The 25,041-nt window shown below is 42.1% G+C and overlaps 1 protein-coding gene across 1 annotated transcript in view; it reads right to left on the minus strand.

Moving 5' to 3' along the window:
* The window catches only part of LOC124775069 (SPRY domain-containing protein 7), an 87,251-nt gene that overhangs the window by 3,002 nt on the left and 59,208 nt on the right, over nt 1-25,041 (minus strand). The window contains exons 3-4 of the mRNA XM_047249872.1: nt 24,477-24,637; nt 24,292-24,394 (exon numbers count right to left, since the gene is read on the minus strand). Coding sequence (XP_047105828.1) covers nt 24,292-24,394; nt 24,477-24,637 — 264 coding nt within the window. The remainder of the gene's footprint in view (nt 1-24,291; nt 24,395-24,476; nt 24,638-25,041) is intronic.

A 25,041-nucleotide genomic window follows, 5' to 3' on the forward strand; every position in this document is an offset into this window, starting at 1 on the left:
TCAGTGAAATGTTCATTATATAATCTGGAGTTGCTGGGGGAGGTGTGAAAAATGGGAAGACGTCTTCAACTTGCCTTTCATGCATTCGAAAGATGATCAGATAGGAAGAGGTGCCAATGTTGTCACAAAGTGGGCCGCAAGATGTTCAGCAAAGATCAGCATCAGTACAAATACCACCATGAAGGGACAGACCTGGGACAGTCGATTCTTGGCAGCCCAGAACACTACAGAACCTGGCAGACACCTGGATGAAGATGTGTATGTTTCAAGCTTTCCTTCTTACTGCATTTCATTAGCCAGCCTTGGAGCAAAGCCACTGACAAGTTATGAGGGTGGTTTGTGAAGGATATCTCTTGAGATATTGCAGGGACCTTTGAAAATTCTGAATAGCTGTTGCAATGTCTTTGGTCCATCATGGCACTGGCTGGTAGTTAAATCATCATCATCATCATCATCATCATCATCATCATCATCATCATCATCATCATCATCGACAGTTTCCAGCCTCTGGCAGGGTATGTATGGAACATAGGCCTCTCCATCGTCTTCTGTCTTGCCACCATCTCTCCATCTTTACCTTGGTCCAGTTTTCTCCTTTCTTCTGGATGCATTCCTCTACTCCTTTCAGCCATCTGTCTCTCGGCCTTCCTCTTGGTCTCTCTTCTTCCAGTTTCATCTTGTGTATCCTTCTGGGTATCCTCTTCTCCTCCATTCTCAGCCTTTATTTATCTATCTCCTCCTGTAATGGTTCCACCTCCATTAACTCTCTGATCCTCTCATTTCTTAACCTGTCTATCTCTGTCACTCCAATACTGTTTCTCAGGAATTTCATCTCACTAGCTTGTACTTTGCTTTCCTCTCTTCCTTTCATAACCCAAGTTTCTGATGCATATGTCAGGATTGAGACATATGACCGGTATATAACCTTTTTACTGATTTGGGGTACATACTTGCTCCATATCAGGCTTCTGACACTCTTCCAGAATGCTTCTGCTTTTCTCCCCCGCTCGTTTATTTCTCTGCCGTTTTTTCCATCTTCCTGTATCAGGCTTCCTAGGTACTTGAAACTCTCCACTCCCCTCAATCGTTCCTCTCCAACTGATATTCCAGTTGTTCCTCTCTCCTCCTTTCTTCTTGTTATAATCATCTCACTCTTACTTATACTAAATTTCATCCCATATTCTTGCACTGTTTGTTCCCATACATCCAACTGCTCTTGTGCTACTTCCTCCTTATTCCCCCAAATCATCAGCTCATCTGCAAACACCATAGCTTTCATCTTCCTTTCACCAATTACTTGTGCTACTGTAGTCATTATTTCATCCATCACTCCAATGACGAGTAATGGTGAAAGTGTACTTCCCTGCCTCAAGCCATTCTTCTGTTCAATCCAAGCTGATATCTCTCCTCCCACTTTCACACAGCTCATACTTCAATGGTAAATTTTCCTTATCCTCCAAATAATGTCTAGCTGCTCCTCTGTTCTCCAGGGCTTTCCACACTTTGCTTCTACGTACACTATCCTATGCTTTTTCCATGTCCAGGAAGGCCATTAGTAGATCTATTCCACATTCATAGTGCTGTTCCTGCAGTTGTCTTACAGCAAAAATTAGATTCATCGTAGACCTTCCTGTTCTGAAGCAATGTTGCTCTTCTCTCATTCTTCCTTCTAATTTTGTCCAAATTCGTGCTTCCAAAATTCTCAAAAATCTTTGCACAATGACTCATCAATGTTATCCCCCAATAATTCTTGCACTCTTTTCTATTTCCCTTCTTAAAGACTGGGACAATTATTCCCTTCTTCCAGCCTTCTGGGATCATCTTCTGTCTCCACAGAATTGTCATTACTTGATACAGCCATTGTATCCGAACCTCTCCTGCTGCTCTCACCATCTCTACACTTAGCTCATCCAGATCTGGTGACTTCCCTCCCTTCATCTTTTCCAATGCCTCTTCCACTTCTCCCAATGTAAGGTCATTTTCTATTTGCTGTGCCTACTTTTTTTTACTCCTCAGCTTGTTCCTCCTCATCCAGGTCCCCATTCAGGTTTCAGGAGTTCTTCAAAATCCTCCTTCCCCATATTCTTGAGTTCCTCCTTATTCTCTACATCTTGTCCACTTGTGTTCACCATTCGAGCATAATCTGTCATACCGTTCTTCCTCTTACATTTAATCATTCCATATGACACCTTTTTTAACCTCCACAATCCTCCTCCATCATTCTGGTCCACTGTTCCATCCACTTTCTTCTTTCCTCCGCCAGCACTTTTTGCTTCTTTCTTTCTTGTCTGATACTCTTCCCTTGTCCCTACTGCTCTCTTCTGGAACTGTACCCTAAAGGCTGTATTATTCTTTTGTACTATATCCTTTGTTTTATCATTCCACCAGGGTGTTTCTTTCCATCTCTTTCTGTTGCTTGTCCTCCCACATACTGCTTCTGCCACCCTTACTAATGTTCCCTTGAATCTACCCCATTCCTCTTCTACCATTTTTGGTTCATCCTTTGGAATGCATTCCTTTACTACTTGTAGGTACTCTAGCCTGCTTTCTTCCTGTAATCCAACTTCCATAACCTTATACGTCTTTCCTGGTTTTCTGTGCCTTTATTATCCTTAGTCCCTCTCAGGTTCATTACCAGCAAACAGTGGTCACTATCCAAGGCCTCTGAAGGTAATACCTTAATGTCAATGATGTTCCAATACATCTCACTATCATAAAGGAAGTAGTCAACTATCGACTTTCTCTTTAAGTCTTGACTGTACCAGGTAATTTTGTGGCTCTCACTTTTCCTGAACCAAAGTTCCCAACCAGCAAGACATTCCTTTGACAGAACTCCAATAGTCTTTCACCTTCCTCATTTGGCAGCCCCAACCCTCTGGTCTAAGCACACTTTCACATCCTTGTCTTTCTCTTTCAACGTGTGTGTTTAAATCCCCCATTACTATCATATTCTTCCTTCCCATCTGCTTCTGCATTTCTTCTTCAAACTCTTGTTTCCCCTCAGAAGTGCAACCCACCTGCAGTGCAGTGAAGTGTGCCTGTAGAAAACAGGACAATAGTTCCAGTGGCCAAGGTGATTGTGGCTGAGAGGTTTCCACCAACCTTACCAATGCAAGCTGAAAGGAAGTGGAGGTATAAAATTGTCAGCTGGCTCTTAGAAGAGCCCGACATGGTAGCTGGGGTGAATAGATCTTAAGGTAGATAGCCAAAATAGTGCCATGGGCAGCACAGAAGTGGGCAGCAGTACAGTCACTGAGAAGGGACAGATCAAGATTGGTAAGAAACTAGTCAATCAATAAGTCTTTACCATCCAAATTGGTACTTTGCCACAGGAGCTGGTGCACACTTAAATTTCCAAGAAGGAGAAAAAAGAGGAAAAGGGGGGGGGGGTGAGTTGTTGTATGAAGGTGAAGGTGGTCACAGCCTCAGGAAAGTAAGTGCCCAGCCTGGAAGTAAATAAACATCACAAGCAGTGATCACTGGATCAAAGGCACATGAAGCAAATGAATTGTGTAGATCTTCACCAAAGTGTTGAAATTACTCAGGTGATCATCCCATGTAGAACAGAGATTTTAGTGATTATGAATAAACTGAAGGGAATTTTCAAGGTGCTGTAACCTCAAGCATTTTCATCTTCTCTGCAACAGTCCTTCAAAAACATGTTACCAAAAGCAACGTGTCAATTCACTCACTAGAGTGACACAAATATATGTACATGCAGCTGTACCTGCAAATGGAAAGCTTACTATAAACCTTACAGTGCTCTGAAGTCAACTAATCTTGTAAACAAAAATATTCAGTACCAAAAAGCTAAACAGTCAGCATCCATGTCCATACAAACTACACTACCCACAGCTAAAGAGAAAAGTTCACAGGAAAGAGTATTAAACCCATTGGATTGTCCAGAATTGTCACTTTCTAATGGAGGTAATGGAAGAATCAAATAGTTCAATGACTTTTTTACCCCTATTGCTGCTTCACAACAGTGCAGGTTGTGGGAAAGGGGGAAAATGTAAACACTCAATAATCAATGGCTCCCCATAATTCAGTGGAATGTGAATGGATTCTGGAAGGACATGAATGATTTCAGAACTCATAAGGAGAAGCTCAAACTATTAGTGCAGTAAAAACCACTGTGCACGTGTCTTCAGAAGACACACATGGAAACTCCTGATACCCTTGTGTTACAATGTGCTCTCTCCAAAAGAAAGATGATTGTCACAGTGACAGGACTGCAGGTGGAGTGATGGTATTTGTTAGTAACACAGGCCAGGCCAGCCTCACCTCTCATCACCAGCTTGCAGGCAGCAGCTGTTTTCATTCATGTATCATTGCAAATCACAGTACGCAAAGTGTTTTCTCCACCTCATGACCCACTTGGTAAAGAGACTCGCACCTAATTATGCGCACCATACACATTACAATTCCAGCACTACCTGTCCCAGGGATAGAGCTCTCAAGAGGCTCATTGTACCAGAAGAGATCTCTCATCTGAACAGAGGCCAACTGATGTACTGTAGCTCAGCCACAGGTTTGTCATCGGCCATTGACCTACCATCTGTCCACTGACCTCACGGATTTTACAGCATCGGAAGTGGATACAGATCCATATTCAAGCAACCACTTCGGTCTTTTGTACTCTTCACCAGCAGGAAAGAGCTCAAAAGAAACCCACTAAATGGGTTCTACACATTCAGTTAGCTAGGTTTTAATGGAAAGAAAATGCCTACAACTTTATGGTTAATTTTAAAACTGTGGTCCACTGTGCACATGAGACACCCAGACCAAATATCTCTGAACACTTTGAGGGGTGCTCTGTTCCTTGAAGGAACAATAAATGATGCACTGCCATCAGCGACTGGTGAGTGGCACTGAAGGTTCAAAATCTAGCACCCTTTTGGATTACAGGAGAAAACCATGTCAAACAGTAGAAAAGCACTGTACCAAGAGCTTACTGAAATCCATCATTCATTCAACATAAGCCACAAGAGTATAATAATCAATTGAGAGTGTCTCTAATGCCCCCACTGACACTCACCTTTGCCGTAATGAATAATATGATTATTTTGACTTCTGCAGTTGACATAGCATGCTTAATGGCCAATTCCTCCTGCAACAAAACTTACACAGATCCCACATTTCTACACCAGAAAGAAGCTGCAGGAAGGGTACAGCTGGACTTCAGACAACCCTTTTCAGTGAGAGAATTGGGAAAAACATTCTCAGGTACTAAGGATACTGGCTTAGTGGCACACGCTATAACATGTAATGTGTTAGCTATATAAATGATCAGAAGAAATTTCTTTAATCTTTAACTACAAATGGTCACAGGGTCTAGCCAGATTCATGGAGGTGATCTCTTATGATACCTCTCCTGAAACCAGGGACGAATAGTACCTCTACATGCAATTGTGTAGGAAACACTCTTGACCAGATTGTAGACTAACATCTAGTGTTGATATCGAGAGAAAGAAACCCATTTAATTGAGGGTTCAGGAAGTATTATTCTAGATAACCTGGCAAACCTGGTTCTACACAAAGATTTTCTATGAAGACAGCACAGATGACACACAGCAGATTACTATGCTTATGATGATTTACTGTTTTTGTACTAGTCTTCCATCCACAACTCAGTTACAGTTCACACTTCACAGACTGGAGGATTGAGCACAAAACACAGACTTTAAATTTTCAACAGGTAAAATGGGGTGTATACGTCTCAATCATGTCCATTGTAATTTTAATAGCACCATTCTCAGTCTTAATCAGTCAGTTTGGTTTTTAGTGCCATTTGATCAGTTGTTCACTTGGCTTCCACACTTCAGGAAGTGTGAAGTGAAAGCACTTAAAAGTTTTAGGCATTTTAAAGCATCTCAGTGGAAGGCCTGGGTACACCCAAGTCCTATGTACAAAAATTTTATGAAGCATTTGTCCAATTTGATACTATGGAAAGTCTACACCTACATCAATACTCTGCAAACCACATTTAAGTGTCTGGCAGACGGTTTGTCAAACCACCTTCACACTAGTTGTCTATTATTCCAATCTCATACAGCACACAGAAAAAATGAACAACTGTGTCTTTCTGTACGAGCTCTGATTTCCCTTATTTTATTACGGTGATCGTTTCTTCCTATATAGGTCAGCATCAACAAAATATTTTTGCATTTGGAGGAGAAAGTTGGTGATTGAAATTTCGTGAGAAGATTCCAATGCAACGAAAAACGCCTTTGTTTTAATGTTGTCCATGACACACATTCCCCATTTTTCACTTATACAAAATGTGCTGCCAGTCTTTGAACCTTCTCAATTTACCCCGTCAATCCTACCTGGTAAGGATCTCAAACCATGCAGCAGTATTCTAAAAGAGAATAGACAAGTGTAGTGTCGGCAGTCTCCTCATTAGATTTATTACATTTTCTAAGTGCCCTCCCGATAAAACACAATCTTTCGTTAGCCTTTCCCACAACATTTTCTGTGTGTTCCTTCCAATTTAAATTGTTCATAATTGTAATTCCTACGTATTTAGTTGAATTTACAGCCTTTAGACTTGATTGTTTTATCGTGTAATCTAAGTTTAACGGACTCCTTTTAGCACTCATGTGCATGACTTCACACTTTTTGTTATTTAGAGTCAATTGCCAATTTTTGCACCATATAAACATCTTTTCTAAATCATTTTGCAATTTGTTTTGATCTTCTGATTACTTAAATAGTTGATAAATGACAGCATCATCTGCAGACAACCTAAGACGGCTGCTCAGATTGTCTCCCAAATCATTTATATAGATAAGGAACAGCAAAGGGCTTATACCACTACCTTTGGGAATGCCAGAAATCACTTCTGGTTTAGTTGAGGACTCTGCCTATTACTACAAACTGTGACATCCCTGACAGGAATTAACAAATCCAGTAACATAACAGACGATATTCCATAAGCACGCAGTTTCACTACAAACTGTTTGTGTGGTACAGTGTCATAAGCCTTCTGGAAATTCAGAAATATGGAATCAATCTCAGATCCCGCATCAATCTGAGATCCCGCATCAATAGCACTAAACACTAATGTGGGTAACGAGCTAGTTGGGTTTCACAAGAACGATGTTACGTAATTCCTTGTTGACTGTGTGTCAATAGACCATTTTCTTTGAGATAATTCATAGTGTTTGAACACAATATAATTAAAAAATCCTGCTGCATATTGACATTAATTATATTGACCTATAATTTAGTAGATTACTCCTAGCGCCTTTCTTGAATGCTTGTGTGACCTATGCAACTTTCCAGTCTTTGGGTACGTATCTTTTGTTGAGTGAACAGTTGTATATGATTGTTAAATACGGAGCTATTGTATCAGCATACTCTGAAAGGAAAATAACTTTCATATAATCTGGAGCAGAAGACTTGCTTTTTCAGTGATTAAGTTGCTTCACAACTCTGATATCTACTATGTTACTCATGTTGGCAGCTGTTCTCGATTCGAATCCTGGAATATTTATTTCGTCGTCTTTGGTGAAGGAATTTTGGAATACTGTGTTTAGAAACACTGCTTTGGTAGCACTGTCTTTCCATTGCAGTCGTGCAGAGAAAGCACTGATTGTGTCGTGTTGCTAGCATACTTCACATACTACCAGAATATCTTTGGATTTTCTGCTAGGTTTGGAGACTATAAGCATCTTGTATTGACTGTGAATTTTGGAGATTTTGCATCCATTTGAATTTGGCATGTTTCTTTCATTGTTTCTGCAACAGTATTCTGACCCGTTTTGGGCACCAAGGAGGACCAGCTCAGTCATCTGTTAATTTATTTGGTATAAATCTCTCAAATTCTGCCAATAGTATTTCTTTGATTTCAAGAATATCTGGTCTACACTTATATTACTAATTTGGAAGAAGTGGAGATTGTCTCTCAGGAAGGCATCAAGTTAATTTTTATCTTACTTTTTGAATAGGTGTATTTTTTGTTTATTTTTGGAGGATTTGGCACTTACGATATTCAATCTGGCTACAACAACCCTGTGGTCACTAATCCCTGTATCTGTTTTGATGCTCGTTATTAGCTCAGGATTATTTGTTGCTAAGAGGTCAAGTGTGTTTTCACAATTTTTTACTATTCATGTGGGCTCATGAACTAACTGCTCAAAATAATTTTCAGAGAATGCGTTTCGCACAATTTCAGATAATGTTTTATACATACCTCTGGAATTAAACATATATTTTTGCCAACATATCAAGGGTAAATTAAAGTCACCACCAACTGTAATTGTGTGAGACGGGTACATGTTTAAAATCAAACTCCTGTTTTCTTTGAACTGTTCAGCAATTGTGTCATCAGTATTCGGATGTTGGTAAAAGGATCCAATTATTATTTTATTCCGGTTGTCAAGAATGACCTCTGTCCTTACTATCTCACAGGAACTATCTACTTAAATTTTGTGACAAGCTAAACTATTACTAATGGCAACAAACATGCCACCACCAACAGTGTTCAGCCTGTCCCTTTGGAACACTGTTAGGTTATTCGCAAAAATTTTGGCTTATCTCTGGCTTTAGCCAGCTTTCAGTGCCGATAACTATTTTAGTACGAGTGCTGATTCAGACCATACACTTGGCTCTGTAACAGAGGTCCACAACTAGTCCTGATGACTATGCTGCAAATGGTCAGTTCTGCTATCATCTCCCAAGCAAGACTAGCAGCCTTTACTACTTCTGTTAGCCACTCGAAACCAGAGAGAATCTCTTCCGATATAAAGTGACACATCATTGGTAATGGCGTGAGACGCCACCTGCAGTCAGCTAAACTCTGTGCTCTTCATGGCATTTGGAAGGACCCATTCCACATCTGGAATAATTCCACCCAGTATGCATACGGAGTGCACATTGGCTTTCTTCTTATCCTTGGTAGCCATGACCGTAACGGGGCCCATAACGAGCCTATCATTTGTGCTCTCAACTACCAATAATACCACTCTTTGTGACTGCCCAGATCTTGCAGGCTGAGAGTCCTGGAGGAAATAACAAAATATTGTGGATTGCTACTCACCATACAGAGCAGGCTTTGAGTCGCAGACACACAGAGTACTAAATGTTTACGCTTTCAGCCAAAAGGCCTTTGTGGGAAATAAAAAGCACACACACATTCACACAAGCACAACTCTCACACAGATGGCCACTGTGGCCTAATGTGTGTCAGTTGCACTTCCTATTTCTGAAGACAACCTTTGGCTGAAAGTTCAAATGTTTAGTAGTCTACAACTCAACACCCCTTCTACATGGTGAGTAGCACTATCCTTTTCAGAATATTGTTATCTTTCCAATTTCTATAGATGATGGGTGTACCATTTATGGTTCATCCTGAATATCATATTTAAGGATATTGGACACAATACACCATGCAGCCCTCCAAATGGCAACAGCAGCTTAGATAACTGTGCCAAAGTTAGTAAGGAAGCACTAAATATCAGACAGCAATTCCTGACCTATAACACGCTTCTAAATCTAAGTCAGTCAAAAAGTTTCCTGAGACCACTGAAATTGCTCACCCTCTAACAGACATTATTTCTGCACTGTAAACAAACCAAAAAAAAAAAACCATTTGGGATCTGGGCACAACACTTTGTAACAGACAACTGCAATTTTAGCACGTATCAAGAGTCTCCCACAATTTTGGAGCAGTCACCTTGACTGATAGAGAGACGAAGGACGAAATGTAAATTACTTGCATGCAAGATGAATATGGCAGATTTTAAACCAGTGTTATAGAGTGATCCATACACATGCATCCAATGAAGGTTATCTAGTTTCCTGTTCCATTGTTTTGCCTGCCAACAAATGTCAGCATCTTTGACATGTTATATACGATCTTGATGGCTCTCATGGATGAGATGTGCCCATACAAAGACCTTCCTCATCTGCTCCCTAGAGTGCCTTGTACAGCATCCAGATAATGTATCCAGCAGATTCTTGTTCAGACATTTTGCATAGAACTAAGTTCACGAGATATCATTCTGTTATATTCTGGGGCACTTCAGATCTTGAGTAAAAGAGACTGCAACCCAGTAGCCAAGGAGGCTTGTCGTGATAATTCACTGGTTCAAATGGCTCTGAGCACTATGGGACTCAACTGCTGAGGTCATTAGTCCCCTAGAACTTAGAACTAGTTAAACCTAACTAACCTAAGGACATCACAAACATCCATGCCCGAGGCAGGATTCGAACCTGCGACCGTAGCGGTCTTGCGGTTCCAGACTGCAGCGCCTTTAACCGCACGGCCACTACGGCCGGCTGATAATTCACTGGAGTCATGGGACTTCATCTTGCAAGCTGTTTCCTCTTGTCATTCCCTTAAGAGCCTTGCTATTCTTTTGTGAGTAGAGTGTGGTGCACATGGGGACCCAAGCCATTGCAGTATTTCTTCCTTTCTTGTGCTGCAAATTTACTCCTTGATTATATCTTTTTTCCGACTTTTTCCTCTACGACAGATTCCAGCTGACAACCAAGCTCATTTGTAGGATATCAATTCTGGCTTCATCCACTTTGTTCCCTTTATTTTTACACCAATTACAGGTATGACAAGTGAGTGATAGGGAGGACAATGAAACTGTATGGAAACATTGGTAAGGACATGCAAAAGAGAAGTAATGAATAAACAACTAAAACAAACATTTTAATTTCCACACGAGTTGGTAACATTTGTCAACTGTGTAGCACGTTTATATTCCACGTTACCATCATCACTCAATGTGATGACTATCTGCATCCATGAGAGCTTGGAACCGCACTAGAAATTGCTCTACTGTTGCTCGAAACAATAGTGGACCAAGGATGTTCAGCTGTCATAACAAAGCTTGTGCACTGCTGGAAGACTGCACTCTGCATCCAGCATTCTCAGCCACAGCAGCAATAACTTCAATAATTTTTGGTGCAATTTGCTGTCTCTCCTCTTCTTCTCCCAAAAGAAATGCCAAAATTCCCAGTTCCATTTGAACTTTCAAATCATGTTCTTCAACCCCAGTGTGTAAACAGGACCTCCCCATTCTCTGTTAATGCGTCAATAATCGCAAAGAAAAGCAACAGTATTATTATTGTTTTAATACAACAGCTTTACTCACTTTGTCCAGGCCCATGGTGACTGACTGGAACTGTACTGCACACTGGTAGTTGTGTTTCAAACCCACGTCACAGTACCAGTAGCTAACAGCAAGTCATGACACTAACATTATTAACAATGCAGTTCCTGCAGCCCACAATCTGAACATCATTCCTATATAGTTGGGCACCAATATGGTAAATAGTTTTCCATCTACAATGACTCAAGTAGTTATAGTTTAATTATAGCCACCCACTATTTCAGTCAAATTATGTTTCATCCTCACATATGAGTTTGACCTCCATATTCAAAACTTTACAGTGTGTGGGACATGTGGGGAAGGTCACCTAATATCCAGCATTATAGCTGGTCCTTTTGGAGAAGTCATCAGATACCCACACGGTGACAGCCTCCTGACCACTCAGGGATTCATATTATTGATACCCGGGCTGTCGCCTCCCTGCATATGCTATGGAGTAGGTACCTATCCATTTGGGAACACTGTCCATCAGACCAGGTGGCTTTTTCTCTGACTGGGTGACACCTGCGGAGAGTACCCTTGATTGAAGCATGCAGCATCATGGCAGATATTTCATGTCATAAAATGACCAATTTTATCAACCAATGGCCACGAGGTTTTGGCACACTCTTCATATGAATCAAAATTTAGAACGATCTTTACGAGTCACCAAAACTTTCTCTCCTTGGCTAAGCCATGGAAGGAAAACAAAACAAAGTGATTTGTGGATATGAAACTTCCTGGCAGATTAAAACTGTGTGCCGGACCGAGACTCAAACTTGAGACCTTTGCCTTTCACGGGCAAGTGCTCTACCAACTGAGCTACCCAAGCATGACTCACGCCCAGTCTCAGAAGTAAAGCTGTGCGGACGGGGCGTGAGTCGTGCTTGGGTAGCTCAGTTGGTAGAGCACTTGCCCGCGAAAGGCAAAGGTCCCGGGTTCAAGTCTCGGTCCAGCACACAGTTTTAATCTGCCAGGAAGTTTCATATCAGCGTACACTCCGTTGCAGAGTGAAAATCTCATCCTGATTTGCAGATAGTTACTCTTCTTAGTTACCAGTTCACCCAAGCCAATGGTGGGTCCTATCTCTCTACTAAATGTATGTTCTTTGCAGGGAATATTGCAAACATATTTTCAGACTTTTTTCCCTTAGTAAATTATGAAGTGGTTCCATCTTCATTAACATGCAAATTCTGTTCGTCTCCAACTGTTACTCTCTTGTAAACTAGGTAGTGGTGTACCTATTACCGTCACACCCTGTAAGACCCTCCACATGGTACAGGGATTCAGTCTCCACCATAACCTACTGCTAGAGACTGATGAAGAACTAAGCAATGAAAGACAGAGGTCCTTGGATGTGACCTCCTCCTGGCCCACTTCACATTTAACAAGGGCATCACCTATTGACAATCCAATGGAACTGCAAGCTAGAACTTCCAAGATACAACACTAAATTATTCTTGTTCTGCAATTTGTGTTGCTGTCCAAGAAACATTTCATTGTTGATCATTCTCCAACTCTGAGGTTACTGCACAGTGTCTGTGAGTGGATTTCATTCCAATGCGACATTACATTCTTTTTTCTTTTTTTTTAAGTGCTGCATTTAGTTTCTTCAAAATGTTCCTTCACTTCAGTAATGCTCCCATCTGATCATTCTTCCTCCAATTCCTTGGGGGTCAATTTTCATTATATTGCAGCAGCCTTCTTCCTGAAATAAAGGGTGTAATGTATCTCACAAGGGAACCTCCCCATCGCACCCCCCTCAGATTTAGTTATAAGTTGGCACAGTGGATAGGCCTTGAAAAACTGAACACAGATCAATCGATAAAACAGGAAGAAGTTGTGTGGAACTATGAAAAAAAATACGCAAAATATACAAACTGAGTAGTCCACGCGCAAAATAAGCCACATCAACGACCGCTTGAGCTCAGGAGTGCTGTGGTCCCGTGGTTAGCGTGAGCAGCTGTGGAACGAGAGGTCCTTGGTTCAAGTCTTACCTCGAGTGAAAAGTGTACTTCCTTTATTTTCGCTAAGTTATGATCTGTCTGTTCATTCACTGACATCTCTGTTCACTGTAATAAGTTTAGTGTGTGTTTTGCGACCGCACTGCAAAATCGTATGAGCTATATTTTCTGGATTCATATTGCCCACGGAATACATCTCACGTATTTAATGCACTCTCGTCCAAAGTAGCAAACAGTCAACTGCCAGCCAGGGAGCCTCGTTAGCAGGAATACTCTCTCTTCCGTGCGCTGTAGTCGACTGACGTAGTGTGTTTCGATGTTTGTTTAGGTGTGGCGTCCCCATACTATGGCGCAGTTGCCTCGCATCGGACAGACAGATAATAATTGTCTGAAAATTAAAAATTGAACTTTTCACTCGAGGGAAGATTTGAACCAAGGACCTCTCGTTCCGCAGCTGCTCATGCTAACCACGGGACCACGGCACTCCTGAGCTCACATTGTCCTTGATGTGGCTTATCTTGCGCATGGACTACTCAGTTTGTATATTTTGCTTATTTTTTTTCATAGTTCCACACAACTTCTTCCTGTTTTCTCGATTGATCTGTGTTCAGTTTTTCAAGGCCTATCCACTGTGCCAACTTACAACTAAATCTGAGGGGGGTGCGATTGGGAGGTTACCTTGTCAGTAGCCGCAAAACTTTTATAAATAATATGAACCAATCTGAAAATTATGATGAAACAAACCTCTATTTAAGTGATTTAATCAAAGTGGTTTTGTTTTGTTTTGTTTTGTGGTGCAAAAAACAACAGGGGTCATACATGCCCAAGCCAAAACTATAGAACAAACACAGAGGTGAGGGAAACGACTATGTCAGTCCCAATGGACAGAATAGGACACAGCTAAAAAAGGCACATGGAAAAAGGGCTAAAAAACACCACACAAAGATTGAGGTCCAAAACTAAAAATTAAATGGCCTTTGCCATACTGCTTCTGTGGATAAAAAGGAAAATGCGGTCGACAGCTCGCACGTCATTCGCTAAAACGGCTGATAAATCATATTGCAAACCCCAGCTGGAATGTAAATTGGAAAAAAAGAAGGCATTCCAGCAGGAAATGGCAGACAGTTAAATTTTGGGCGCAATTCGTACAACATGGTGGAGCAGCGCCACTGAGCAAATGACGATGGCTAAAAAGACAGTGTCCAATACGCAGCCGAGTTAAAATAATCTCCTCCTGGTGGGAGGGCTGAGAGGTTGTCCAAGGCGCCGGGAGAGACTTAATAAGCCAATGTTTATTCCCATGAAAGGAGGACCAAGGGCGATAAAAGGACGCCACCTCCTGACAGATGGCAACGCAGAGATCATCGGTGGGAATAGAGGTAGTCGCAGGCTGAGGTACAAGGACTGCAGCCTTGGCAGCAGCGCCAGCAGCCTCGTTTCCTGGCAGACCAACATGTCCAGGGACCCACAGAAACACGACATTGGCTCCACCAAGAGTGAGCAAGTGACAGTTTTCCTGGACCTGCTGCACTAAGGGATGAGCAGTGTACAGCACACAGAGACTTTGGAGGGCACTGAGTGAGTCAGAGCAGAGGACACAATTGGGAAGGCTGTGTCGCTGGATGTACTCTCTGGTGTGATACAAGGCGAAAAGCTCAGCTGTAAGCACTGAGAAGAGTACCGGAAGCTGATACTGAAAGACACGAGTGCCAATAACAAAGGCACACTCGACCTCACGGTCAGTCCAAGAGCCATCAGTGTATACATAGGTACTATTGCTAAGTTCCATGCGATGAAGGTGATAGACCAAGGCTGGAGTAGTGTCCTTAGGAAGCGAATGAAGGCCAAGGTTAACATGGGCTGCTTCACGAAGCCAAGGTGGTGAAGGGTTCTCACCCATGGGAAAAGCTGCAGGTAATGTGAAGTTAAGCTGCCGTAGCAAAAGGCAAAAGCTGACTCCAGGAGGTAACAGAAGAGGGATGAGCCCCATACTGACGATCTAAGGAATTTCAAAGAAGGAGGCATAGGAGGGGTGGCCATGCATGGCAGACAAACGGCATGCATACCTGCTGAGGCGAAAGTCACAGCAGTAGGACAGTGATAGTTCAGCAGGTTCAGCATACAGACTCTCACCCGGGCTGGTGTAAAAGGCACCCATGGCCAACTGGATGCCGTGATGATGTATAGTGTTGAGACTGCATGAACAGAGGAGGGTGGTTCGATCGGCACTGCAAGAAGTACCGTTGAGAACACGTAGGACATTGAGGGACTGCGTACAGCGGGTTGGCTGCCACGTAAGAGACATGGGAGGACCAAGAGTTTCCTATCGAGCATGAGCACCAGAAATTTCATAGTGTCAACAAATGGAAGGGCAACAGGCCCAAGATGTACAGATGGTGACAGAAACCATCTGCACCACCAGAAATTGATACAGACAGTTTTGTCAGTGGAAAAGCGGAAGCCATTGGTGATGCTGCAGGAGTGCAGACAGTCAAGACAGCGCTGAAGATGCCGCTCAGTGAGAGAGGTCCATGGAGAACAACAGATGGCAAAATCATCCACAAAGGGAGCCAGAGACGCCCAGCGAGAGTCAGGCCACTATAGGGTTAATGGCGATAGCAAAGAGGATGACGCTCAGGATGGAACCCTGAGACACACCATTTTCCTGAATAAAGGTGGCCGACAAGACAGAACCCACACCCATCTTGAAAATACGGTCTTGTAAAAATGCTTGAAGGAAACAGGGAAGGTGCCCACGGAAGTCCCAGGTGTAAAGAGTACGGAGGATACCAGTTCCCCAAATCGAAAAACACAGCCACAGTCTGAGTTCCACAGTTAACCATTCATGACACGGGTGGACAAAGTAATGAGATGGTCAACTGCAGAACATCGCACTCGAAATCCTCACTGCGCATTTATGAGTAAATGACGAGACTCAAGCCACCACACCAGCCGGGCATGAATCATACGTTCCATCACCTTGCAAATGCAGCTGGTAAGAGAGATGGGGTGGTAGCTAGGAGGCAGGTTTTTGTCCTTACTAGGCTTAGGTATGGGTATGACGGTGGCTTCATGCCAGCATCCAGGAAATGTGCCCTCAGACCAGATATGGTTGTATGTGTAAAGGAGAAAGTGCTTGCCCACAAGAGAGGTGCTGCACCATCTGAACGTGGATAGTATCTGGCTCTTGGTGGGAGGACCGGGATGAACTGAACGCATGATCTAGCTCCCTCATAGTGAAGGCAACATTGTGGCACCCACGATTTGGAGAAGAGAAGGTTATCACCTGAGCCGCCTCCAGTTGTTTCCAATGTATGAAGGCAGAGTGATAGTGGGAAGAGCTCATCTGCAAAATGGCAGCCCAAGGTGTTGGTGATAGCAACAGGATCCATGATATCAGCACCTACTGTCAGGCCAGAAATGGGGGAATGGATCTTGGTTCCTGAGAGCTGTCGGAAGTTTGCCCACACAACAGAGGAAGGAGTGGAACTGTTAAAAGAACCAGTGAATGAAATCCAACTAGCTTTTTTGCTATCCCGAAGAACTCAACAACACTGTGCACCCATCTGTTTATAATTAATGCAGTTTTCCAGCATAGGGTGGCAGTTAAAAATGCAGAGAGCACATCTCTGTGCATGAATTGTGTCGCGGCATGGCTCAGTCCACCAAGGGACTGGGACATGACGTGGTAAAGAGGAAATGCGAGGAATGGAACGTTCTGCACCAGTAAGGATAACGTCGGTGAGATAGTCCACCTGGTCATCAAAACTGAGGAAATCTTGTTCTGCAAAGGTTGCCAGGAAGGAGTAAAGCTGCCAGTCAGCCTTAGTAAGCAGCCATTTGGGCATGCATGTGGATGGGGTGGCAGTCAGCAGACGGAGAGCACATGGGAAATGCTCGCTTGAATACATGTCAGAAAGAACGGACAACTCAAGATGACGGGCAAACTGGGCAGTGCAAAAGGATAGGTCCAAATGGGAATATGTGTGCGAGGAGTCAGAAAGGAAAGTGGGTGCTCCACTGTTAAGGCAGAATGGCTTAAGTTGGTTAAGAAAGTCAGCCAAGAGGGCACCTATCTGGCAGGTCCTGGGAGAACCCCAAAGGAGATGATGTGCATTATGGTCACTGAGTATTAAAAACAGCTGCCCAATAAGCTGAAGCAAGTCTGCCCTGGTGACATCAAAGGACGGAGGTACATAAATGGTACAGAAAGAGAAAGTCAGGTGGGGAAGGAAAAGGTGAACATGGGTTGACCATGAAGGTCATCCCGTGTGAGCATCATGACGCCCTCATGAGATGGGATGCCAACCTCAGGGGGAAGTTCAAAACGAATCGGTAAATAATGTGAAAGCTCAAAGCAGTCTAGAGGGCGCAATTTTGTTTCCTGAAGGTACAGTACAAGGGGATGCTGCAATGCTAGAAGCAGCCGTAAATCCTCTTTGTGGGACTGAAGGCCACAAATGTTCCATTGAAGGACAGTCTTGAGAAGGAAGAGATGTAGGGGTGTCAACTAGGTAGCCACCGAGGGACAGCCAGTGGAGAGTCTCTACTACAGGGCACAGAAGCAGGAGGATCCTGCTCCATGGGGACCACAGAAGCATTGGTGTGCTTGTGCAGTCAGTCTGTTGAGTCCAACGCTGAAAAATGGTTGGTGGTGCGCACCAGCGAGACAGAGGCTGGCTGGGTTAATTGACAACACTGTCGAGCAGGATCTTTGAGTTGGCAAAGGAGAAGAACATTTGTCTTTAGCGGACTTGTTTGAGCCCTTCTGGTTAGAGGAAGACTTGGGTGTTGTTTGGCTGGCAGGATGAAGGAAGTCTTCTCGGGAGGACTACTCTTGTCCTATCCTGCCAGCCAGTTGTGTAGTGTGTAACTTCGCCCCTTTAGGCGAGAGGCTGACAGTTTGTTGCACAGTGGGATGGGGGGATGGCGATGCTTTCTTGACACTGGGCGACTTAGACTTCACAACCTCAGAGCCAAATTTTACATCGCATGTCCTTCATGAAGCAAAGGGTAACGAGAACTAAATTATAGGTGCCAGGCAGGAGAAAACAGGGTTTGCGACTAGCCAGTAACTTGCGAGCTACTGGGTAAGGCACTTTTTCCTTTACCCGAATCTCTTGAACAGCCCGCTCATCTAGATACACGGGACAATCCTGGAAGGCAGAAGCATGACCGCCATTGCAGTTGATACAGCGGGGAGGAGGAGGCGGCGGACATTTGTCCTCGTGTGCAACCCTGCCACAGGTTACACATACTAGTGCGACTGGTAGCAGTGTATCAGATTCAGAATGTACAGCCGGACTGTGATGATTTCATAGCCTGCTTTAATCTTGGACGGCACCACCACCATATCAAAGGTTAGTAAAAGAGTGTGGGTGGGCACCAAGGAGGAATCGACCTTTTTCATTACATGATGGACAGCAATGACATCCTGATCAGAGGTGAGATCGTATTTCAGCCTCGGTTAGACCATCAAGCAGCCTGATGTAAAGTACACCACAGGAAGAATTCCAAGTTCTATGTGCCTCAACACAGACAGGGTACCAGTAGAGAAGCGAGGCAGCAAGTAGTAGTTGTACTTGAGAATCAGAAGCCATCTCCAAAAGCAAAGTGCCATTCCGTAAGTGAGAGCAAGATTTCACAGGGCCAGCAATTGCATAAACACTTTTCTGAATAATAAATGGTTGACCTTGGCAAAGGAATGACTGTCTTCAGTATGCGATACCACAAGGAACCACGGTGCAGCGGGAAGTGTCTTCGAATCAGTAACCTCATTATGTTTATGTTTCATCAACATCAATGGAGAGCATGATTGACACACTGTGAGGAAATCCCCATGATTGCCAGCGTCTCTGATTGTGTGCTCCTTCCAATTGGGGGCCCCCTTCACAAGGGGGTGCACCGACCTTAGGTGATTGTCCACACCTCAGGTCACACCTCCCAAACACCCGATGGAGGGACCAATCCACAATTTGGGAAGGTTACAGCTCAGGCAATCACCCCTCCCTGGGCCTGGCCTGTACCGGGGGGGTACGTGCGAACCCTACCTGTCGAACCGGGGCTGGGAAGTACGCGTTACCCAGTCACGTTTTATGCGTCAGATACACGGGCCGGCCTTCAGGTGTGCACAGGGAGGAAGAAGGGAAAAAAAGAGGATCCTCAAACGCTGAAACGGAGGAATGAGAGGAGAAGGGAAACAAAGAAAGGACAACGGAGCCAAAAAGAAAGTTGAGACTGTTCGCAAGTCAGCGACAAAATGCAGAGCATTCCCAATAATACCCCACATATGTTCCCAAGAGAGGGAAAAAGAATAGCAAGATGACAGACATACAGCATAGAAGGGAAAGAGTGCTGCAAAGGCTGGGGCCCCTGGTAGCCAAGCACAAACCCGCCAAAGAATGGTGAGCCCCTGGGGGGAATCAAAGTGGTCCCTGTACAGCACAGATGTTCTAGAAGAGAAGAGCAGAGCAGGAGGCACAGTTTTGTGATGCATCTTATAAATTCTGTGTTTTTATTACCCTTAATGGTACTGTCAAAGAAATACATATATTCACACAAGAATTTATGTCATTACATGGGATAAAGATGGTCAAGGTAGATCATTTACTAAAGAAACAAATCTGGAGACCAACCTCTGTGAGATGGCCGAGGGAAACATAAAACCCACCCACAGGCTTTAATGGATGAGAGACGTGAAATAATAAGAGGGCACACTGTTTGATGACGAGTGAAAAGTTACATACTGCAGCCTCGCGATATAAAAAAATTATGTTCACTATGTTGAAGGAGAAATTTAAGGATCAGATTGTATCATAAGAAACAGCATAATATTCAATTCAAATTTCACTATAAGTTTCAGATATTCAAGATACTTGTGCTTTCTGCAATGAGTATCCAGCCACAAAGAAAAATTTGCAGCAGAAACTAACTAACATCACCTGCTGAAAATAAAGAAAAGCTCCATTCTGAACTTCGATCCAATGAAACAGCTCATGAACTGCATCTAACAAAACAAAAAGTGTTCTATAACAGGAAGGAAAAAGCAAAGAAGGAATTTAAAAAAAAAAATCCATTAAAGGTTACAATAGCAATGGAGTACAGAAAAAATTTCCCTTGCCCAAATAAAAGAGAAATGGAGTTTATTATAAATGGCAGTTGTCTGTATTTACTTTTAATGTTTACATTTTGACAACAGGGGACAGTTTTTTTATATGTATTCAGAGACCACAGCCAAAAAGGAGCAAACAAAGTTGCATCATTTCTTCTTAATTTAGTACACAATTTTCTAAAGCTGTAAGTCAGATATCTGGAGATCTTCTCTGACTCCTGTATAGAGCAAAACAAGAAGGCCACTGTGTTCAGATGCCTTCACCATATAGTCCATACAGAAAAACAACTGGATTTTGTAAGGATGGCATTTCCCATACCGAATTGACAACACTGGTTCGATTTAGCAGCTACAATAGAGTGTACAAGCAACCTTCATTACTTCTTCCAGGAAAAAGAAGACGAATTCAACCGCCAATATGTTTGTTATGACGGTACGGCAATTCCTTTACAACAAGGTGTATTGGTAGCATTTTTAGTTCTTAAAGTAAGTTTTTTTTTAGTATTAGGTGTATTAATATTTGACTTTAGGTGTCCTGATTGCTTTACAGGCGAACTTAAACATCTACTGAGAAATAGAGATATCTATGGGACTTTAAGATTTTGCTGTAGCGAATTGCAAGTGTAGTTCTATCATCTTCACTGAAAGAGGTCACAATATTTCATAGTGTATTATTGGAAGATTAGATAATCTGTTATAATGAAATTTTAAATAAGTGTAAAGTCTTTGAAATCTTGTAGCTACATGCAATATGTTATGGACTTGACATACTGTTCTTCTGTACGAGCTGTATTCACAATAAAAATCATCGTAGTTGTAAACCTTAATCAGATGTGTATAATTTCAGCAGTTCCATTTGTCTGGAGTATATGTTAGCACCTTAAACAAAAATAAAAGATAACTTCAACAACCACAATTTTATGAGTCTCTGAACTTTCAGTTTTGTCCCCTGAATAAAATGAAAATTTTGGCTTACCAGGTTCTTCCCCTGGACTCTTCAACTGTTCTCACTTTTCTTACATCAATCCTCGATTTGAAACTTTTTAATTGTATGGTGCTGTGCAAGGTAACTGTTGTGCCATGCATCACTACTGTTTTGGGCTCAAATTAATTGGTCATAATTTTTAATCTCTAGAGAATTTTCAGCCATTAACTTACATTTAGGTCTACACATGCTAAGTGCTTCGTGATAGTGACCTACCTATTTACCATCAAGTAACAACACGAAACTCTCAATACAAGGATATTTTTCTAACTCCAAAATTCACTTGACCGATTCAGTACCTCTTGGAAACTATCAACTGGATGTGAACAACTTTGAACCTTGTTTAAACCTTGCCATAGGATGAAATCACATATTTAGGTACTGCCATACTGGGTAATTGATCATTTAAGCACTGGTTTTCCGATCCCGTTGACTGCAGCTATTCTCCAGCCCGAAGGTAATGGGCTCAGTTCCACTAATCTGGCTCAAGTGTGGTGGCCTAGCCCAGCTGGGTGGTCTTCAAAGGCGAGTGTTTTTCTCACAGAATGGTTGATGTTCCCTAGCATCGTTTGGAAACAAACTTCTGAAAGTGTCAGCAAATAGCAGCATGTTACAGATGAACTGAATATTAGCAGGAAATGGTCAACTGCAGTGACTACTTTCTGCTCTGGAGGCTGATTGGCTGATATGTCAGCATGTGTAATAACATTGTGGAGCTGTGGGCAGCTCGCGAAATTGAGAGTCGGACTGCAGCAGTGGTAGGGTGGAGGAGCCAAGTTGAGCCCTCTGGGATGGAGGTGGTGTGGAGGCTTATTTTGGAATTCTTAGCCAAGAAGGAGTAAGGTTGTGGAAAATTTGAAAGTGTTCAGAGGTATGTTCTCTTTAGCATGTGTGAGAAATGTCTTAACCTATTGCTAGTTTTTGAGGTATGTGTCGATGTCAAGGAGCATACAATGACTTATTTAAGAGACTACCTAACAGTGTGTTGAGCAAGTGGCTAGCTGGAGACGGGTGTAATGAATGAAGCAGACTTTGTGAGGGTTATTCAAAGAAGAATAAATTTAATTTTGTTCAATATAAATTTGAAGTGTGGAGTTCTCGTGTATGTCCTTATCCTCTTTGACTTTAGACTGTGTTGTTTGCACAAAACATGGGAGGAATCGGCTGGTGGCGGTGTGGTGACCGACTGCAGTGCTTGTTGTCCAATCTCTTGGTCAGACTTGCAAACTTCTGAAGGTTCTCAGATCGCTTCAGGGCACAGAATAGTGGTATAGTGGAAGTGACTTTTTTAACCCTGTCTCGTGGGTCTAAGTGATGCTGGCAACCATCAAACAATGGAAGATCCAGGATGAAATGTAACAATATTATGAAAAGGAAAGTTGCAACTCACCATATAGAGGAGATGCTGAGCCGCAGATAGGCACAACGAAGAGAGACTCACAAAGCTTTCGGCCGATGCACACACAACTGAAACCACAATCAGTTGTCTGAGACTGCAGTCGAGTGTGAGCATGAGCATCGTTGACAAATGCCAATGGCCAAAAGCTTTAATTATGAGAGACTTTTTGTTGTGCCTATTTTTGACTGAGCATATCTGCTATATGGTGAGTAGCAACTTTTGTTTTCATAATATTGATTCTGGCAACCCGTATTCGGCTTTATAGCATAGGTGTAGCATGGGCTACAAATTATCCAGGTCTGCCGACAAACATTTGAGTGGAAGTCTAGCGAAAAATACATCGCACGATTCGTCTTGTGCACTGCACAGCACTAAGAGTTCACAAACTCTAGCCATGACCACAACAGGACTTCAGAGGCTACAGGAAGTCCAAGGTGACAGACAATGAGGAATGTTTCAACTGAGTATGCTATGACAAGTTGCAGTCATCGAGAGACCCTACACACTACAGAAGTGTGTTCCTCATTCAAGTATTTATTCACCTATACGAAGTACGTTCTTCAAATGTCTTTGCTTTATATAGTCTCAATAACTTTGGATAAATTCTCCTGTACTTTCACATGATCCTGCTCTTCACAAAAATGCAGAGTTATCTTTGATTCCAACTTAGTCTCTTGGCCTCATATACATCAGTATGATCCAATTCAGAAGTGGCTCATAGTTTCTATACCAGACAAGGGTACAAATCTGTTGGCAATGTGGTCAAATCCTCGAGTGGCAGATTGTCGTCTTGATTTTTGGGTCTCAAAATAAATGTTTCTGGCAGTTCCATCCAATGCACACCTTGCGAAAACCATCAAATGCACAAAAAGGACGCCACACTTTTTTAGCAAAAAAGGATGTTGTTAACAATTTGAAGTAATTGAATATGTTTTGTGACACTGTTTCATCTTCATTCATGAAATCTTACTGGGTGGTAACAAATTACTGTATTCTCATGCACTCTAGCAAACAGTAAAAAATTTAGCATGGTTTTGCTACAGTGGACAGTTCGACAGAACTCCAAATACTAGAAACAAAAAAGTATCTTTAACACTATCAAAACAGTTATATTAAATGTCAACGACACATCAAAACATAACATGGAGACAGAGGCAAGAGTTTGACAGAGATGATGTGCTGCTCTGTTGAACATTGTAAGCAGAAAATATGATAATTGTGTTAAAGTTGGCATGATTCTCTTAAATTCAAGCTCACCAAGCCTTCTGAGAGCCCTTACGAGCTCTCTACTCCACTAAAGTCTAGCTACCACCCATTTACAAAATGCCCCTCAATATCAACAGTTCTAGAAAATTGACTGTCAATGTTAAAACTGTGTAAATGTAATGGACTGCTTCCTGATAATTTAACTTCTGTTGTAGGTTGTTGAAATATATCTTTTTGAGTGGCTCATCCTCAGAGCTTCTAAATAAAAGCCACAATTGATTTACCATTAAAAAAAAATCAACATATTTATGAATCTAAAAGGTTTTTCTTTTACAACAAGAGGAAATAAAATACAATAGGAAATTTTTTAAATGAAAATCATTTTCCACAGGATTAAATGGCAATATTTTTAACTTTGTTCTTTAGTAATTAAAAACACATTGTGAGTGAATAGGTATTGTCCTTTACACCAATTTATCTGTCAGTTTTTTAATAGTACAGTAAGACTCTTAACTCACCAAATAATACTGGAAAAACATGTCCTTTGACCCCTGTTACAGGACTGTCCATATTTTTTCCATTCAGATAAAAGTTGAGTTCCACATGATCATACGAGACACCCTGAAAACAATTGCTGGTTATAATGTACATAACATACATTCATGACTAATGAATAATTAACTAACTAATACTGCCAGCTCACCAGAATATCACCTTCATTCGCATGCTCCAGAGCTTTTTGTATTTCAGTGTTGTTATGTCTGAATACTCCATCCCAACAAAATACCCATGATCCTGCATCCATTCCTCCAGGTGACCTGTTTAAGTCAGTGTTGAGAGTTGCCAACCCTACTCCCCATACACCTAGGGGGAGTAAAATTTATTATTGTATGAATAACGAAGCATTTTTTAAAAACAAATAATCTCTCAATACAACAAAGGCTACCACAGAAACTAAAGTATAAATTAACTCAGAACACCTAGTAAATGCAGAAATAATGTGTATGCTAACAGCAGCAACACAGACAAGAGAAATTAAAAAATAATAAGTCTCTCAGTGCGGCAAAAGAAGCTGAACTACAGGCTACTGGGTTATGATGACAAAGGAATGGAATGGATTGGAAAGGAAAGCAAACATTTTATGCATTTATTTGACACACATTTGCAAAGAAATGAAAACAATCCCTAATATTACAAAAATAGTTCTTAGAATTAACACCCATGTCACTCCTGTATATTTTCTAATGTTATCTACACAAAAGTCTGGC

The sequence above is a fragment of the Schistocerca piceifrons genome, chromosome 2, assembly GCF_021461385.2.
Source record: "Schistocerca piceifrons isolate TAMUIC-IGC-003096 chromosome 2, iqSchPice1.1, whole genome shotgun sequence".
Classification (NCBI taxonomy): Eukaryota; Metazoa; Arthropoda; class Insecta; order Orthoptera; family Acrididae; genus Schistocerca; species Schistocerca piceifrons.